Source organism: Otolemur garnettii, unplaced genomic scaffold (assembly GCF_000181295.1).
Source record: "Otolemur garnettii isolate 467f Iridium unplaced genomic scaffold, OtoGar3 scaffold00037, whole genome shotgun sequence".
Classification (NCBI taxonomy): domain Eukaryota; kingdom Metazoa; phylum Chordata; class Mammalia; order Primates; family Galagidae; genus Otolemur; species Otolemur garnettii.
Genome location: NW_003852432.1, coordinates 15,647,434 through 15,667,809, shown reverse-complemented (window position 1 = coordinate 15,667,809; position 20,376 = coordinate 15,647,434). Strand labels below are relative to the sequence as shown.

The 20,376-nt window shown below is 39.8% G+C and overlaps 1 protein-coding gene across 1 annotated transcript in view; it reads right to left on the bottom strand.

Moving 5' to 3' along the window:
- Positions 1-20,376, bottom strand: part of DOCK4 (dedicator of cytokinesis 4) — a 249,780-nt gene that overhangs the window by 51,431 nt on the left and 177,973 nt on the right. The window contains exons 30-34 of the mRNA XM_023513222.1: positions 10,153-10,301; positions 8,370-8,455; positions 3,811-3,837; positions 3,571-3,666; positions 2,622-2,682 (exon numbers count right to left, since the gene is read on the bottom strand). Coding sequence (XP_023368990.1) covers positions 2,622-2,682; positions 3,571-3,666; positions 3,811-3,837; positions 8,370-8,455; positions 10,153-10,301 — 419 coding nt within the window. The remainder of the gene's footprint in view (positions 1-2,621; positions 2,683-3,570; positions 3,667-3,810; positions 3,838-8,369; positions 8,456-10,152; positions 10,302-20,376) is intronic.

The window sequence follows — 20,376 nt, the reverse complement described above, 5'->3', positions numbered from 1 at the left end:
ATATTAAGTTGAATGCAATGTAAATACATTTTCTATCCTTCCCCTTTCCTCTTGTCTCCTGTACAACTTGGCATTCTTTAAAGAGCTAAGCAAATAATGCTATTCACGTCTCTCTTAGAATAACCCAAATCATTTTAATTAGCAAGAGTTGCTGTGCCATAAATATAAGTCTAAAACCCACAGCAGGTTTTACATTATTAAAGGATGATTGGCTCTAATGGCTTTCTGGTAAGAAGCAGGTTTCTTTGAGAACAAAATAAGTGATTCCTCTGTAAATGAATATTTCTCTTTAGAAAAAAAAAATCTCTCCAGTCAGCAGATAAAAATCTTTCACATATGTCTGGCAAAACTTGTGACACAAAGAACAAAACAATAATTATATTTCCTAGTATTAGTCATGTCACACATTACGCATGTCTACCAACTTAACACTAGAGCTTAAGTCTGATCTCGTAAGGGATGCCAGAGCTCTCCAGAAGATGATCTGGAATTAACCTTTCCAAAGAGTTAAGAAAAATCTCTAAGAGGAAGTGAGTAGTTGAACAGAAGCATATTGCTTCTAGAAAACATCAAGAACTTTCCATATGGAGAAGCTAAAAAGATTAGCTTCAAAGTGATATATTCAGCCCTTTAATAAGTATTCTTGTGCTAGTTTGAAATTAGTATAGCTTTCAACATGTTAAGTTCTCTCGAAGGACTATTTTTGGTCAATGCAAAGTTATCAGCATAAATTCTTTGTCTCAGTAATTAGTTATGGCACCAGTGATTAGGGTTAAGTCTCTGGCTTATTTCTACTGGAAGACCAGAGTAAACACACTTAAGGCAGGGCACTACTTTTTTGATCCAAGGAAGTGATCTCGTCATTCATACCAGCTAAGTAAGGGAACCCAGGATTTGTACTTATTTGCCTGCCTCTAAGTGGAAGGGATTTGTGAAAAGAGATGGAGAAATGGAAGGAGAAAAGTTTGGGAAAAGTTAAAGCCTTTGCTTTGAGATTATGAACGAGACCTTGTACCCGGAGTTGAGGTAGAGCCAGTTAAGGAGACAAACTGAAGACTTAAAGCTGACAGTGCACTTGGCTTTTCTCTCCAAACACTGACATGGAAACAGAGATGTGGGAGAAACTGACTCTGAGGCTCTTGACTATGGTGAGAGGATGGTGAAAGCAGGCAAGAAATTGGGCAAACACAGGTAGGAGATTGAAAGGAGGGAATGTGTATGTTCGAGCTTAGAAATGATGCTAAAAGTAGGGGGAAATGGGCTGACCTGTGAGTTTGTGCAGATAGCCTGGAGGTTACCAGTGGGTTGAATGATGCAAATTACAGGAGAAAAGTGCGTAACATGTGAACAAGGTGGGGCCTCATGGAAGACACTTTTTAGGGGCTGAAATTAGAGGTAGACATGTAACAATTAAATTAAAAATGAGGAGGAAGTGGCAGGTGTGGTAAAGATGGACACAGTCACAGAGGAGCAATGCAGCAAGAACAGGCAAACGGACAGACAGCCATAAGAAAGCAGAGGTCCTGAGTTGCGAAAAGGCACGATGAGAGGAGTAAACAAATGGAAGAGGCCAAAACCAACGAGCTAAGAAAAGACAGAATCAGTATCGGGCTAGAAAAAAAAAAATAAGAAAAAAAATTCGAGGTACAGACAAATAGAGAAGACGGTATGTAAAGAAGTCAGATGATCAGAGTGAGGACAAGGATGAGCGTGCAAGGGCTTTGAGTCCACGGTGAGGGCTTGTCTAGTCCACACAGGACAAGAGAAGGAAATCATGATATTCATAAAGTTAGAACTAGATTCTTCCTGTATTCAAATCCAATTAAAGGAAACATTTTCCTGCATTTCATCTCTTCTTGCACATCTGGTTCAAGGACACTATCGAAAGCACTCACTTACCCTAGATTAAAATATGAAGATTAATATCTAAATGTATGGTTATACCTTTGCTCCATTCTATTACTAGTTAATTATGTGACATTTTATACAAATTTTGGTTTGCTTGGGACACCTTTGGTTTACCCTGTTATCTTTACATCATGCTTAATTGTACTCTCAAAAATGTTCTGCTTGAGGTCTACATTTCATGGTCATCTTAGTTATAATGTAAACCTTAACATCTAATTAATTCAGTTTGCCAGAGAAGCTAGAGGGTGAAAAGTAGTGTGTGAAACATAAAACTGTCATGTGTTCACAAAGACGGGATCACTAGTATTTATTAAAACGCAGAATGAATATAACTCTGTGAGGAAGGAAAAGGACAGAAAGAAATTGCTTTATAGATGTAAAAAGACCTCTATTTGGGACACGGTGATTTTTCCTAGGAGATCAACAAAAGACCCTAAGAGGGTAAAGTGACACAGCCATAGAACCCAACGGCATTGCTCTGGGGCCCCACAGGGCTCTACTATTAGAGCTGTCAGGAATGCAGAGGGCGCCTTTTGCAATGTTTGGGGTTGAGGATTTTCTGGGCTTTAATTCAACTCGAAACTAGCTATGTTCTTTTAAAAACATTTGTAAACCCTTTGAGGAAACACCACACTGTGAATTAAAAACAAACAAAGCACCATATTTCTGTGAAAAAAACAAATGTTAGGAGACGAGGATAATAGTTTACTAACCAGAAGGCTAACTGTGCAGCCGATCTTTTTGCCATCTACCTCTCCCATTTTCATGCAGTCCCTAAAAACAAAACGCAACAGTCAGAACTATGAATTTCTTTCTTAGAGGCAAACGCAATTTCTTCTTTTAGAAGGAAAAAATCCAAACACAAAGTAGTCAGAGACCAGAGACAATTTGCAAGCATCTGTTCAAAAAGAAGGCTCCAGCCAGAGACTCAGGACCTCTGGTGAGGTTGGAGAGTCAGAGACTCCCGAGCACAGTTTCTGTTACGAATTTCACTTCTATGCCAAGATTGTGTTCCCTCTCAATGGGTAGGGGGCTCAGGAAGAAAGAGCAGTGAAAGTGTGTTACTGTGCACCTGCTAGTGGGCTGAGAAGTGGCAGGTAATCTTCTACATCAACCACAATGAGGTTTCATTCCTAAGGTAAAACAAAACTGCCATGCATCTAAGTGGGTTGGACTGATGTAACAGTGAATTAAAAAAAAAAAAATAGGTCTACAAAAGGTGACAGTGTAAATATCACCCCCCACCCTCGAATCTGGCTCTTTTCAAGAGAATAGGATAGGTGTACAATTCTGTTACATTGCCTTTACCCTAAAATGGACAGAGTATACTGGTTCTAATGAGTTAATTTAAATTCCCCAAATAATTCACTTTTCTTTTCTTTCTTTTTTTTGAGGACTTTCAGGGACTCTGAGAATTCTCTCAATTCACCAAACTTCGAAAGAACTGTCAAAAATACAAGCCAAATTGAAAAGAAAAGAAAACACCCAAATTAAAAACTCCGAACCACCTGGTTAGAAGTCCATTATCTTAACACACCAGGCTTCATGGTCTGATTATCAATTCTCTAAGTGCTTCACTCGGGAGGAATGTTGATTGTATTCCACCTATTTGATTTTCTAACTGGAGTACAGCACATCCGAGCACTGTGCGCCTCAGCTTACCTGTAATCTAACAACCTCTCCATTAGACGAGTTACAGTAGCAATTAACGAAACGCCACTCTCCCTCCATGTTTCCCGCTCAATTTTCTTTAGTAGACTGGAAAAGAAAGAACCCAGGGCATTTTCAACATTTATTTTTATCAGTCACCATGACAACCATTTTACTTTCATCAGTACCTTAAATGCCTTAGCAACCACTGCAACATCTCACAAGTAGCACAATTTGCAAACAATGTCTTACCTAGGATAGGGACCAAATAGTGGAATTCTAATCCAGGAAGCATTGACAAAGCAAATTGATTTTCAGATTATCCAAGTCATGAAATACGAACACATGCACATAATCATATTATCAAAATACACAGGCATCTCACAGCTCAAAGACATTTCTTTCCTAGCTTCTCTCTTCTACTAAGAGAGGCTTGTGCCTTACCACATCAAACAGCACTGCGAAAAGCGAAAATAGGAGTACCTCCAAGTTTACTTTTAAGTAAGAGCTTGCTTTATTCACATAAAAGTGCTTTCCTACCTCTCAGTGGAATGCATCTTCATCCAAGCAATTTTACTGCAATGCAACTGCTTGCTACAGGAAAATCCTTGTACAGACGGTATGACGTTTTGCGTTTTTCCTTTCACTTAACATTTGCCCACTCAATACATATTGTACTATCTGTGCACTCACTCAACAGTTTCATTCATTTTGTCATTAATCACAGAGGATTTTCTATGTGGCTGTTACAGCAGATTGATGACAAGTACCGAACCACAGCTCTCCTCCTACATTTCCCCTAATGCCAAGCACTTTGGAGCACAAGCTCCATGTAAACACAAAATAACAACAATCATAATAATTAGGATCTGCTTTACTTTCACTTCCGCCTCTTGGCAAATTAACACTGGGCTTGGCAAAGGCTTAGGATTGAACTTTCCCCCAAAGATAAAAGAACATAAGCCTGGCAATATGTGGAGACTTCCCTACCCCTTCAAATTTAATGATCATCATTTCTGTCTAAAATCTTGTTTCCCTTTCATCTTGGCTTCAGGGATGAGATGGAAAGAAAACATTTCTTACAAGTGCAATCTAAGCACATCATATATGAACTTAGTTGAAAAATAAACATTAAAGAGAAAAGCTATTTTGTCAAAGCTCTCTTTTTCTGTGGCTATGTTCTCTCCCAATTTTCCTCTCTCCCCTGTCCCACCTCTTTACTTGCTATCGCCATTCCTGCACCCAGCATTCTGTCTTGTCGCCTCATCTGCTGCTTATGCCTCTTGGTCGTTTGTTCTTCTGGTTTATTCTAAATTGTTTTCTTGGTTAAAGGTGGAGATTGTATATGGATGGGATGAAATTTGCCTGACTGATCCTCCAGGGGAAGGCCCCCTAGTTTTCTTTTAAAAATCTGTGAACAGCACGGGTTTCAAGCTTAAATGGCAAACTGGTATTGAGCTCACATGAAAGTCTGCCTGCCAAAGCAATGCAGGATGATGTAGAAATTTCCCCAAGTGACAGCCCACACCTCATATACTTTAGAGGCTGAAAAACAAAGAACTTAAGTTAAGTAATAATTCTAAAAATACACGGAGACTTCTTTTATGGAGATGAGTTTCATTAATTTGCACAGCCTTCCTATGCAGTAAGGAGTAAGAACTACATAATCCTCTTGCAAGAAGACCCAAAGGTCTGCACAGCCTGTTTCCTTGACTAACTCAAGACTGAATGCTAGGGCCACGTCTAGACCCTAGTTGATCTGTACTCTGACCTTGCCTTTTCCTAGTTAACCTGATATAAATTAGGAAGGGAAGGCTATCAGCAAGAGGGGAAGAGTCTTTCCAGGTAACCTGGGTGAGACTGGATAGTTTCATCTGCTCTATAATAATGCCCATGTGCCCACACTGAGTACATGGTGAGTCTAATAACAGTGAACGGTGGTTTCTTATTGCCACCCCCTTCTACGTGGTGGGACTCCCTAACACTGGGGAGCAGGATAAGTCACGGCCCTGCAGGATGACATTGTCCACTGGGCATTTACTCTATGAAAGAATTGTGTGTGGGGATGGGTGGGGACTTAACCGTCAATCTCCCTCTCTGTCCTCACAGGATTGTGAGGAGGCCACCACTCTGGTATGTGACCCCATGTCTGTGCGTGCTCTTAATCTAAAGAGAAGAGCTACACACTGAAGGTACTCTCCTTTCTCTCTTGCTGATAGCCTCACCTACCCAGTTTGTATCAGGTTAACCAGGAAACAGCTAATCCTTTGTCTCCAAATAGTAATTAAGTGTGTGTTCTTTAAAATAAAGACTTTGAAATCATTTGGAGTCTTACTGAATTATTTACAGCTACATAGAACAAAGCAGAGGACAGGACTAAGAACGAACTGAGATGGATGTGATTTCTTCTGCAAGGCCCTTTTAGAGCTCCCAGATCTGTAGGTAGCCCTACTGTGTGCTGCAGGAACACCTGGCACAGGGGGGTGCTTAATAAATAAAGCTGAGTGAGTGAACCAAATGGAGCAAGGGGAGGCGGAATTTAGTTCTCATACCTTCTTCACCATGGTTCAAGTTGGTGTTTGTGATCTGCAATTTAGTGTTACCAAAAATAAGGAATCTCACTTATTTCGAAAAGGGGCAGTCTGGGGCAATGAAGACAATGCTGGGAGTTAGGTAAAGAAGAGTCCTTCAGAAGGAGGGTACTAACTATATGAACTTGAAGAATGACTCCAAGGGGGTGATTTTGGCAAATACTACAATTTAGGGAGCAGTGAACGACTTTCAGCTTTTCAGCTTCAGGAACAAATTTTAGGGAGTTTTAGACACGAATTACAGAGAACAAATGAGAATCTGTACCATAACGGCATGGGTTCCTAATTCATAATGTGTGCAGTGACTCACCGTGATTATTCTAATTCATTGTGATTTCTATTACCAAAAAACCACATTTGATTGTTTCCTGAAATAAAGTGAGATTTTCACTTCCTTTCTGAACCCAGGTAGTAATAATCTTTAATATCACGCTAGCTTTGGTTTATTCCCAATATGTTGATCATAAAAGCATGAAAGACAAATATTTGTGGTAGCATTTCTAGTAATATGCTAAAAATCAACAAAAGAATAAAAATCTCCACCAAATGAATCATGTACCTTAAAATAGTCCTAATTATAGAGGCTTAATATTTTAATTATTGGTTTGGTTCCAATGTCAAGGTACATCTTCCATTTCAAAGTCGTATTTATACATAAGCAATCCAAATTGCATGCTATTAGGCCTTTATTACAGTAGATAAGAGGCACTATCGAACTATGTGAGTATTTATTAATCTTGTGTATTTGTTATAAATAATTAATCACAAATCTCAAGAGATTCATTTCACTGAGTGCTTTCTCATTTTAGTTCTTTGTTCAAACCAGGGACTAGTAACTGAAATGAGAGCAGTTTTCAAAAGCAATTTATTATATTGTATGAGGTTTTAATCAGAATTCTTGCTCAGCTCCAGCTGTCATGAAAGACGGGCACTTTGTACACTAGAATGAACAAAGGCTTGGGGAATAATTACTAAAAGTCCTGGTTTAATTACAGTATCAGGACAAAATGATATTGTTTGGGGTTCAGCACAAAGGACGTATTTTATCATCCACCATCACCACCTAAAATTTGGACATCCCTTCTTGGCTTTTCCTTTCACTATAATTTTCTTGAAAGCTACAATATGATATGATTTCAGGTAGGGTGAAATTTATCTAACCTATTAGTCACCAAAAATATTCTTCAAACCTATATGTTTCTATCTCTACTGTTTTAAATTAATGATCACAAAATGCATTACAGAATTTTGCATTTGGCCGTTAGCATGCAAGCATTGATATTTTTTTTTGGTTAGGTTTTGGGCTTAACCCCAATCAAAGTTTTTTTTTGCCTTGGAAAAGGTTATTATTTTGTGAATAATTTTGTACTTTTGAAAGAACTGTAAGTATTTTCTAATCACACTGAGCTAAGTCTTCCTTCCAAAAGAAATACTTTGCACTTATAATAAATAGGAAAATGATGGTGATCTGGAGAAAACAAGTGACAGAAGTGAAATCCTAAAGCACTAAGACATTCTCATGTGTGTTGTCTGGTCATATAAACACATCGTATAAATACTTGGTACAAGCAATTCATTCCATCTCTGTGACTAGATTCCCTTGATAGGGACAACTTTAAAGTCCCTTTACAGCACTCTTATTAGATTTCCATCTTCCATACTGATCCAAAACATAGAATTTACTGAAAGTGATTTGTTTCTGTGATATTCTAATAAGAAGCATTTAGGAAGCAATTAATAATGCTGAGTGAACAATCAGTACTGATGCATTAAATCAGGTGTTGAAGAACAGAAGCAAATTGGGTTAATTTTCCCATCAGCAAATCAGCCAAAGATATCTTGCTTTGGAAAGCAGTGTGCTCACAAACATTACAGTCACACCCTTTTTTTTCCTCTCCCACTCATAACCCTCCTTTAAATCATTATCTTGCAGCAATGGTTTTAAAATTATTAGGCATGAAAAGCGTGAGACTTGTTATGTAACACAAGCGACCTGTCCTAATCAGAGATTAAAATAAGGAGACACATCTAATCATCAACATAATAGGATCCATTTGCCAGAGTTAGGCAATTATCCTTTATTTCACACTCCACAAAGACAAAGCGCTCCTGTGAGACCCAAGCTGTCTTTGTAGCTCTCAGCTACATCGGTGCCGAATGGCTCAGGACTGACACCCCATCCCCTGAATAGAATCAACTTGAGATAAACATATTACTCACATACTGTTGAAGAGCTCCCGGTATGTTTCGTCACCTTTGCCTTCTGACATCAGGCTATCCAGTTTGTCAATTAGCTTGGCTTCCACCTGAAACATACCTGGATATTACTCTCTCTTTCCTTCCTTTCTCTGGTAGGATTTCTAGGCAAATTAAAGGATGTCTTTATGCCAGGGGAAAAGCCACAGTAAATTTTGTGAAAGTGACATTATCAGCTGTGGTTAATAGCAGACATCCCTTTGGAATTCTAGGGGACTGATGTAGATGGAGTTACATGACTTCACACTCTTGGCTGGGTAGCATTTACTGCTGCCAAAGACATCTATCTATTTGTTGATTCAAACACAAATGCTTGCAGCCCAGCTTAAACGTTTGAATTCATTTTTAGGTGCAATAAAAACTGGCAAGTCCTACTTCTTTTTTCTTTTTTAACATCACTATATATATCAGGACATCAGGAAACTAACATATCCACATACATTAATTTAAATCTTTGATGTGTTTTATATCTATTTTCTTTCTCAAAACAGTTTGAGGTTGCACTAAATCTTTGCTGAAGTTGAGAACTTGTTCTATCCATGTACAGATGGCAGATCCATAGAAATAGTCTAAGTCAGCAATAAGCAGCAAGAGAGAGAAAGGACATATTTCCTGAAAACTGTAGTCAAAACATTTATATTTTCCAGTGTGTAAATCCTTTGGATCTCGAGTATCACGTGGGGAAAAATATCCCTTCATGTATCTGAGGCAGGAGAAGACACAGAAAATGAAGAGCCTCTCCATGGCCAGAGAGAGTTAAAACCACCAGGAATTGGGGGATATACTTGACTTTGTTAAAAGGTTGAGCCCAATTACTCCTTTAAACCAAATGTCAATCAGGAGATAAAGACAAGGGGGAAGGAAAGTAGGTTTTCTCCTCTAAGTACAATTTTTTAAACGTCTTTCATTCACCTACCAGCTTTCTTGAAAATAAATGTATATATTGGTGCAGGTGAAAGGCCTATGCTTTTGGCTACAGGAATGTTCTATGTATGTAATCAGATTGCTTGTGCAGTTGACAATTCTAAGACTTCAGCAAGGCTTCATTTGGAGAAGTATGAAGGAGGGCTGAATTCTGTGGGCACACAGGCTCCTGCAGTGACTTTGTAAAGGCTGGCATCTCCACCTTGAGGGGCGTGGCATGGCAAAAGGAGCTGATTCCTTATGAGATCTGCTATTGTAATAAAATGTGTGCCTTCACAAAACTGGAGCAGAACTAGCAGGACCAACGTCAATGAGCAATGATAAGCTCATTCCCTTGGAATTTCCTTTGCAAGAATTTCCACTGCTTTCTCCTTTAAATTAATTCTCAATGCTTCCAGCAAAGAGCAATAAAACATACTGCCAATCAATTGCACAAAGCTAAGCCATTCACCAAATACAACATGCAGACCACTGAGAGCTTAGCAAGTTCAAGAATCATTAACCTTCTGATTCCTCTGTGTTGTGTCCAACTGGGAGTAAAATAAAGTCTCTGCAAGTTCTTAAAGATAGCCATGGGAAATCACAGAATGTTTTAGCCAAAAGGGAATGAAATATTTTTTTTTAGGGCTTTCCTAGAAGCTCCAGAGGACACAGGACCAGAGAGAAGTATTCAAGGCTGCATGATCTGAGAGTGGACAGACTAGGCTAGAATCCAAGTCTCTTGGTCCAGTGTTCATTTCCCAAGTTAGAGTTAAATCCAGAAGTTCAGAGATGCTGTAGAACTGAAATTCTTTCACCTGTTCTGAGAAGCACTTCTGCCTACCTGTTTAAAGTTGCCACTCCGTCTCTGCTCCCAGTCCATCATATCATGAAAAATAGGGATCATGACATTCCGAAGGTCTGCCTGGGGTATCAAGGTCACTTCTAGGAAGGGGCCAATCAGGGCAGGGATGAAATGAAGCTTGTGCTCTCCTAAATTGACCAAAATATTTGAGTTTCAATATATTTAATCTTAATAAGATTTCAGAAAATATGATAAAATTTATTTAAAACTATTGCCACAAGGAAATTCAATTACAGTTGTCTCCTCAAGCAAGAAAATGTAAGAAAATAACCTATTAGATACAATTTAAAATTATATAATAAATTATCAGGACTTGGTTATGTTTATTATTATGTATTCACACATTAGAATTTTATGCAGTCATTAAAAATGAAGGGTAACATAGGTGACGTTTTTCAAGATAATTAAATGAAAAAGCAAGGTACACTACAGTATGCACAGAAATACCTGTCATTTTTAAAAAATACATACATACATATATATGGATAGTATAGATTAGTCTAGATAGTTACATCCTCTAATGTTAACCACAGTGATTATCTCCAGGTGGCAAGATTACAAGTGATTTTAGTTCATGAAAAAAGATAGTCCTTATCTGTATTACATAATTTTTATTGTGTGTTGTTTTGCATAATAAATATATAGCCTAAACAAAAATCTAAATAGGGACTAGTAAAAGATTAATACTATTTTCTGAAAAGACCAAAATGTAATAATAGTGAACTCAGAATGGTATATTACCAAGTTTCAAAAAGTATGGCATTGATAATTCAGAAGAAAGGGATGTGGAAGAGGAGATGGACACAGGTGATTTCATATAGCAGGTGGGCGTTAAGTTCATTAATCTTGTATGTTAAATCTCACAGAAGAGAGTCTATCTCTATGGTGGGAATATTGCATGCTATGAAAAATACACTAAAGAGCTCACCTTCAGCACCATGGCTGGCTGCGTACAATGCTAGGAGCACAAACTTAGAACCTACAGGATGGGAGGTTGAGCAGAAGATAGCTGGCTTCATCAAAGAGGGTAAATTTCTCCCTTATTATTCTTTCCTACTTTTGATCTTTTGCAGTGAGGGTTGACTACAAACAAGATCACACTGTTCACAGTTACTCACCAATTTCAGAGTGAAATGCCTTTACCTACATGATAGTTTTCTCTATTTTCCTTTTTTTACCAGAAGGCATTAAGGTGTCCCTGGAGCTCAGACATGTACGTGCAAGCAACACTATGAAGCTCCACCATGAAAATGGAAGAGAGATTTAAGTTATAATGACTTTAGAGGGTTTTTTAAGTAAAGCAAAGAATATGAAAGAAATAATTGGGGAGGGGGCAAAATGATTGATGAGATCAGACGTGGGAAAACCTATGTGGACGTTTGTGAATTCACTGTTTTTTTGTGACTGAAAGTGCTTTGAGATACATCAGCTGTCTTCAGAATGTGGCCCCTATCCCTCACTCTGGGTGTGACAGGACATTAGCAGGTGTGGGATTGAGTCAACAACAAGCTTTCCAAATTATGGCCTGGAAAGTAACACTGGCAATAGTTAGTGCTTGAGTAAAGTGGGCACCAAATAACTTCCACACAATCAGTGAAGCTGCTTAAACCTTTCAAAGCCAAACTCATGTCTTTTTTTTCCCTTTAGGCTAACATATCCATTATGAAGAGGCATTGTCTGGTTAATTCTACTCCATTCATTCTCTATTATATCTTCATAATATGAGCTTTCCTATCAGGATAAAATCATCCCTATTTCAATGACATGGAAAGAATGTTTTGCACATAATTGAAATGTTAGGAAATTTAAGGGGCCACAATGCAATGTTGCACATGCTAGGGACATGGGAGAAGAGTATTTATATAGAAAAACTACAGTCTGCAACCCAAGGAGACTGTGGAATCTTCTGTCTCCACATGTCAACTGTCCTTGATAAGGCATGACAGCAGTCAAAGAAATGATCTGTACTTTTATGAATTTAGATTATTATAAATCCATGGAGAAAAAGTGGTGGGTACCACCCACCCATCTGTACTTGGTTTGATAAGGAATAAATTATTAATTTAATAGAGCTTGGAAAGTATAAAAATGCACTGTATTTTCTTGAATATCTTATGTGTCTATTTTCTGTATTTCCATTTCATTAACTCATTCAGTCATTAACCTATTTAGTCATTCAGTGACTTGAGAGATAGGAAAGCCTAGTGTATTTTTGACACTGTATTGGGAGAGGTACTTGCAAATACGTAGATCACAATGAACATCTGAGCTACTGCTGATATGCAAATCTAGAATTAGGAAACAAAGTAGATGGTTCAATCTACAATCCCTGGGAAGTAGAGGAAGCTGCTCAGAGGTGCAACTATGCCCAGATCTGGGAGGTAAAGTTGGCCTAACACGTTGGTAGGGGTATTCCTACAGAGGGAATAGCATGTGTCTTCCTGCCATGCCCGGAAATTCTGTATGGAGTGGTCAGGGTGGGTGAGGAAAGTGCTGGCAATGAGGGTGCCTTGGTTTGTATGCCAACATGGGAGGGAGGGGAAGCGGGCAGTTCCGCTGTGGGTGGTGGTTGCTAGTATTGATTTATTTTGTAGGCACATACTTTGGGGTAGGGTGGAAAATGGGCTGTGCTGGGGAGACAGATGCTAGAGGGCCAGTTAGGTTATTCAAAGAAATATGACAAAGATTGGTCCAAAGCAGCAGCCATGGTAGTGGGGAGAAGAGGCGGAGTATGAGTGAGAGTAAACCCCGCTAGTAGATGTGATCACATTTATAGGAGAAGGAGTCAGTTTAAGATGCGAGGTGAGACAATGACGTCAGTATGGGGCATGTTTGAGATACTTCTAACACTGGATAATCCAGCCGGCAACAAAAAGCCTGGTCTGGGGCTCAGGACAGAGGTCTGGGCTGGAGGCAGACTGTTTCAGAATCATCAGTGATAAACAGGGTGCACAAAATCTCTTCAGGGAGCGTGTAGTCAAACGTCAGAGGAGTCTGAGGAGCAGGAAAAGCTGTGTGCAGGAGGGCCAGGACAAGAGGAGGAGGCAGCTACGAGATGGTGGGGTGATGTGGAATGACCTGAGAAGGCTCTCAGAAGTACCAAGGCCAAGAGTGTCCAAGGTGGACTCATTAACAACGGCTGACACTCATAAAATCTTTTTTTTTTTTTTTTTGCAGTTTCTGGCCAGGGTTGGGTTGGGTTTGAACCCGCCACCTCCGGCATATGGGGCTGGTGCCCCACCCTTCTCAGCCACAGGCGCTACCCACACTCATAAACTCTTAACTCCATGGCAAGTACTGCCCAGGGCGCGGCTTCACAGCTAGTATTTCATCATTCCCTACAACTACTTCCCACTTACAGGGAAGACAGCTAAAAGCCTGGGAAGTTGGGAAACTTGTCCAAAGTCACTCAGTCATTGGTGGGGGGGGGGGCAGGAATTGAACCCAAGCAGGCTGGCTTTAATCACTATCCTATGTCTGGGATTCAACACAGGCTTTTTGATTTGGCAAAAGAGTAATACAGCAGAAAGCTGATTATAGCGAGTTAAAGAGTAAAAAAAGACAGGTGAGCTGGCAAAGAATGCCAGTTTTTCCTCTTCAAGTCATCTCATGGTAAAAGCACGAAAGCCAATAAGTTAGGGACTTGAAGGGGTGGCAAGGGAGAGGGATTTTTTTTTTTTTTTTCTGATGGGAGAGGGTATTCACATACTTAGTCAGAATCCTGTTCTTTGGGGGAACTATTTGTCCATCACTCCATGCGGTTGGGAATAGGGCTGGGGAGTCTTCATCCCACTGCCTCAGCCTCAAAAGTAGTGATATAACCCGAGCCTTGTCAGCAAAACAGCCTCAGTTGTGTGTGATGGCACACACCTGTAGACTCAGCTTCTTGAAAGGCTGAGGCAGGAGGACTGCTTGAGCCCAGAAGTTCAAGACCAGTCTGGGTAACATAGCAAGAGCCCATCTCTAAAAACAAACAAATGAGCAAATACTCCCAAACAAACAAACAACAACAACAAAAATCCAGCTTTATCCCTAGCCCCAGGTACTGGTCCTTGGCAGGGACATCCCCCATGTGGGGAAATGGTTCAGAGGGACTTTTCTAAAAGGGCCCTTAGGAAAGAGGAAATAGGCTTGAAGTTGATAGAAGCCATTTCCCACTGAATGAAAAGCAGTAAATGGAGAATAAAGTCAGTACACGAGTGAAGGAGAACTAGGGAAGGGTAAGCCCTGATGTTTGCATGCTTAATTTTGCGCCTAAAGCTAGACACGCCTGAAGGGTTCACTGCTATTGGAGACAGTGTGTTTCTGTGAGTTGAGTTTTTGGTCTTTTACTTTGTCAAAAGCAACCCATGGAGCTCTGACACATCATGAAAAGGTAAGTGCCAGTTCCCTCGGTTAAAGACTGTCCATGTCCTGTCCACTTCATGCAGATCAGCTGGCAACAAGGAGTCTCTGGGCTAAGACCTTCACAAGCATGAATTCCTTCTGGTTTTCCACCACCTGGAAAAGATGCCCTTGACAGAGGCCACTAGTCTGAACTGCCTTCTGTGCTGAAGAAACCTACAGAGTTCTGTGTTAACTTCCCAACCACAGTCAGTGTTGTCATCCCAGAGCTGCCTCAGATACCGATATCTGCCTCAGGTAGGAACTAGAGGTCCTTGCCCTGGCCTTGCATCCTCAGTGCCCTATGGGACCAGGATCCCATGATCTGTGCTGGCACCAGCCTGGTCCCCTGCTAACTGGTACAGACAGAGCACCCTGGGGTGCCTGGGAGGTTCCTTGTTCTTGAGATTGGGTGTGGCCCAACTCCCTCACCCCATCAGGGAGCGTCCTTCTATCCCAGAGGGGAGCAGGTTGAGTTTACCTTGGGTTTAGTTCCACTGTGAGTTAAGGTGCCTAGACCAAGTGCTTTGAGCATCTAGTGAGGAATACAGCTCTGGACACAACCCACAGGCCTCTGCCCAGCTCTAAGCCCTTTATTTTAGATCACCCAAGTCACAGTCTTTTCTTCTTTCTTTGAGGTTTCATCAAAGGTAACTTAATTCCTTCTTACCCTCCTTAAATTACTTATCCTTACCCGTTATGTGTGGGGGAGAGGCTGCCCCACAATTCCTTCTGTGTTCTTACCTCTATTTTTCACCCGGGTAACCCTTTGTCTTTCCCAAAAGCCTGCTTAGGGAAAGAGAAACTCAGAAGCAAGTTCCTTATTAATCTAACTACATATTTTCCTCCAAAAGAACGAATACATTCAAAACAGACAAACTCACTGTAATATCAACTCACAGTTCTCTCTGTACATTCCCCCTTCCTCTCCACAGGAACCGTTCACGCAGGTAACCAGCAGCTAGCATCTGCAATCCCTTCCCTCCGTTATTTTTGTCAGGGCAGAACAGATGCAACCTGAACTCAATCACCCCTACTGTCATTTTTATAAGCCTAAACCCACTGAAAAGCTTATTAAGATGTCTTGGGAAGTGAGGGGGAAAAAGATAAAACAGGGAAGGACATTTCTATCAGGGCAAAGGTTGGCAAGTTCTGAGATTAGCGGGTTTCAGGACGCATCTGTTCCATGACCGTCCTCCAAGGGCTCCAAGTGTGGTCACAGATACTGGACTGAAGGGTCCATGTATACCAGGACAAAGGCCATCTTGGCATTGACTGGTACTCAGGAGGGCCTCTCTGCTTCCTTGACACTGTGTAAGACACCAAACCTCTGCACAGCTTTTTGGTGTATGTGGGGAAAGGGAAGAAGCAAGAGAGAATACAAAATAAAGGTGAATTTCCTGTTAGCCCAGATAGTTCTCCGGGGCCGGAGCTGGTAGAACGAGATTCAGAGCAGCCTCATTACTCTCTTAGCCTTTAATCTTTCCTAAGCCCGGCATCCTTTGGCCTCTCTAGAGAAGACATTAGTATGTGCTTACTTTACCACTGTTTGCTTGAGTATTTTTGACTCTTTAAAAAAGAAAAACTCTACAATTTATAGACATTTTACAATCCAATTTGGTTTTTTTTAATTTTTTACTATGAAAACTTTCAAATATGCACAAAATTGTAGAAGATAATAAAACAAATCCCCATCGACTCATCACCTAGCTTTAATAATTCTCAAGAGTTTTGCCAATTTTGTTTCATCTAACACCCCAATTATTTTTTTTCTGGAGCATTTTCAAGCAAGTCTGAGACATCGTATCATTCTACTTGTATACACATCAGTAAGCATCTTCAACTGGCAAGACTTTTTATAAATATAGAAACAGGATGCTTTTATCATACCTTACAAAGATAAGAACTTCTTAAATTAATTTAAAACACAGCCTGTATTAAAATTCCTTTGATATGAAAGATATAAGACATATCTTTTATAATTGCTTTCTTTCGATCACAACCTGAATGAGGCCCATACACTACATTTTGTAACCCGATTTTCCTATTGACAGTAAGAAGGTCATAGAAAAACCACACCTAGATTTAAACCATTGTGCAAGAATGCCTGGAAATAGCCTTATTTGCTGAAAACACACTTTGGGAACACATCAGCTGTGCAAACCTGAACAGGCTCTCCAACCATAGAAAATTTAATTCCCACCAAACCAGCAAAGCAATTTTCAGCTATGTATGGCAACAACAAAATAAACTTCATTTAAATGATTTCTTTTTAAACCATAGATTTAGTATACTTTCTCCAAGTCTAATTGTCAGCCACATGGTCTTGTTTTGAAGTATTTAGGGCACCTGCTACTTGGGCTGTTGGAGTTATATATTTATGCACACAGAACAGCCTGCTAGGGAAGTATTGATTTTTTTTTTCTACAGCAGTTACATGGCCTGTGTTTGCAAATGTGGAACAAAGAGCCCACTTTATATTTATTAAGAATGTTAGTTCATCTAAAAATAGAAAGAAAAACTTAACCTTGCAGCAAGATGAATGCCAAAGGTGGGGCACCGTTGTAAAGACCAACCTTTTCCTTTGTAGACTATTCTTGCACATGTAGGTATAATGGATACAATTTCAGGGAAAATAAATGCCTGCCCCTGGCTCTGGATAGGACATTGTTAGTCCTTCAAGTTAGATAGTAAAAATATTATAGTTATTACAAGTTGGTTTTAATGCTCCAAAAGCAAATTATTTTATTTCAAACCCACAATAAGACACCACCTCACACCCATTAGCATGGCTACTATCAAAAAAAGAAAGAAAAAAAAAGAAAGAAAGAAAGTAAAAAGTTTTGGCAAGACTGTGGAGAAATTGGAACCCTTGTATTTTGCTGGTAAGAACATAAAATGTTATAGCAGCTGTGGAAAACAGTAGGAGAGTTCTTAAAAAAACTAAAAATGTAATTACCATATGACCCAGCAATTCCACTTCTGGTTATATGCCCCAAAGCACTGAGAGCAGGTCTGAACGGGGTTTGTATACCCATGTTCATGGCAGAATTATTCACAATAGCCCAACAGCCAATTATTCACAATAGTTGAAAGCAACCCAAGTGTCCAATGATGGATGAATGAATAAAGAAAATGTGGAGTATCCAGACAAATAAGTATTATTTAGCCTGAAAAAGGAAGAAAATTCTGACACACATTACAACATGAATGAATCCCGAGGACACTCTGTAAGCTAAATAAGACAGTTCCCAAAAGACAAATTCTGTCTGATCCCACTTATCAGTTAAAGTCATAGAGACAGAAAGCAGGATGGTTGTACCCGGCTGGGGAGGAAGGGAACTGGGCAGTTACTATTTAATGGGTATAGCGTTTCAGTTTTGCAAGCTAAAAAGAGTTCTGGAGATAATTACACTATAATGTGAATATACGTCATACCACTGACTTGGACACTGAAAAGTGATCAAGATGGTTAAGCTTTACTGTGTGTTTTACCACAATTAAAAATACTTGAAAAAATATTCAATTATGTGACAGGGACAATGTTGTGGTCAATACTCCACATGCACTAGAGACAGGCAGCTCAACTCAAAAGTTCCAGTGGGGAGCCCCAAGCTTTTCTGTCCCCAGACGACTACTGCCTCACAAAGGAAGAAATCAGGCTTTGTTTGGCCTGCAAGGTACCGTTTGTTGCCTTTAGACAACAGAACCTTTGGCTTTTGTTACTGGGTTGCCAACCAGAACTGACAGAACTAGGCAAGGCTGAAGCCTTACCTAGCAGAGCCGCTGACTCAGCCCTGCAGAGATGAAAACAGAACTCACGGTGCTGCTTGCTCAGAAGCTTTAAGAGAGGGGGGAGGGAGGAGGGAGGAAGAGAGGTAGAAGTTATTCCTCCTCCTCCCTCCATTCTGTGAGCTTACCATGCACTAAAGGGTACATTTACTTACTTCTTCAGAAAAAAGTTTAAGCTTTTGGTATATAAATAAATCATGATGAAAGCACATTTAGCACCACAAGTAAGTTTACTTTTAAGTTATAATTTTAGAATTATAAAATATCTACTAGCCTGATGACTTAAGGTTAAAAATAACACGGGAAGCCTAAGCAGTTCCTGGTCTTAAAGGGTTGGAAAGTTGCTCACAGGTAAGTCTAGGAGGATACAAAGATCAGATTTAAGATCTTACAACTTTCTGTTTAAAAGCAGACTAGTCACTGAATGTGCTCCCCTCCTCCCCTTATCCTCAGGAGAATGGGAAAAAAACCAATTTATTTCTAGCATACAGAAGACTTTCTACACTTCTGAGGTAAATACCAATGACTGAAAACTGATTTAAAAGCATTGCTCATTTTATTTCTAAATTAGGTCCATTGAACAGTTTCAAGCAGCTAAAAGTATGACCCTGAACATTTCCTCCTCTCCTCTTATTTTCTAAAAGTTAGTGCGTTGGTACCTGTAGTGTTGAGGACCTTGATTTATGAAATCATGAAAGCGTCCTGGCTTTACTAAAATATGGTGACTTGGTCTTTATCAAGCTTTCTCCTAGTCCCACATAAACTGAACAGAAAGGTTAAAGTGTAATATTTTAAAACTAAGCTGTTAATAGGCAGGGGCCAATTTTTCTCGTTGCCCCAAATATCTTGCACATAGGAGGTGCTTCATGAACTTTATCAAATTAGATCTATTGGCCTGTTACCTTAAAACATGTACATTCATAATTACCTGAATAAATTTTCCTTTAGCTTTTAAATCTTAATATGACATATTTATAGGTAGACCAAATTATGACTAATGTATTTTGATTGATATTCCTAATGAGCTGATTAAAGGCCTGTTTGATGGGGAGTATCAAAATAGTATCCCAAATACATAATTCTTCTTATCATTTGGTAAAAATACATGCTAGAAGAGAGGATTTAACATTTTTGAACACTGTCCAACTCTAGCTGTTATACAATAGCAATGACCTTTAAAATTCACCTGATATTTCAGAAGTCTCTAAAGTCTGGACACAACTCTAGGGAAATAATGCAGAAAGCAAGGAATGAGGTAAAGATTACACTCACCCTACACTTGAACTATGTCATGTTGGGAATTCGTAAGTAGAATATAAAAAGCACTTTCTGTATCCAATGTACTCAGCCTTACTATGAAACCAATTTATAGTTTTCATATGCAAGCTATAACCCAATTATAGCCCAAGAAGGGGAAAGGGGAGAGGGAGGGGAGGGGTGGGGGAAGGATGGGTGAAGGGAGGATAACCAGTGGGACCACACCTATGGTCCATCTTACAAGGTACATGTGAAATTTACTAAGTGTAGGATATAAGTGTCATAACACAATAACTAAGAAAATGCCCCCAAGGCTATGTTAACGAGTTTGATGAAAATATTTCAAATGGTATATAAAACTAGTACATTGTACCCCATGATTGCATTAATGTACACAGCTATGGTTTAATTAAAAAAAAAAAAAAGCATTTTCTAACAGAGTCCTAGTACTGTGCTAGAGCTAGTTTTTAGGGCTGAACAACAGAGGGGAGGGTGTTATCTTAAGTAGAGCTTTTCAGTCTTTAGCCAAGTGTGTAAGAAGTCCCTGGAGACCTTGCTGGAACTCAGACTGCTGTGCCCCACCCCTAGGGGTTTGGTCTCAAAAGATCTGGGATACAGACTGCTGTGCCCCATCCCCAGGGGTTCTGTTTCAGCAGATCTGGGGTACAGACTGCTGTGCCCCACCCCTAGGGGTTCTGTTTCAGCAGATCTGGGGTACAGACTGCTGTGCCCCACCCCTAGGGGTTCTGTTTCAGCAGATCTGGGGTACAG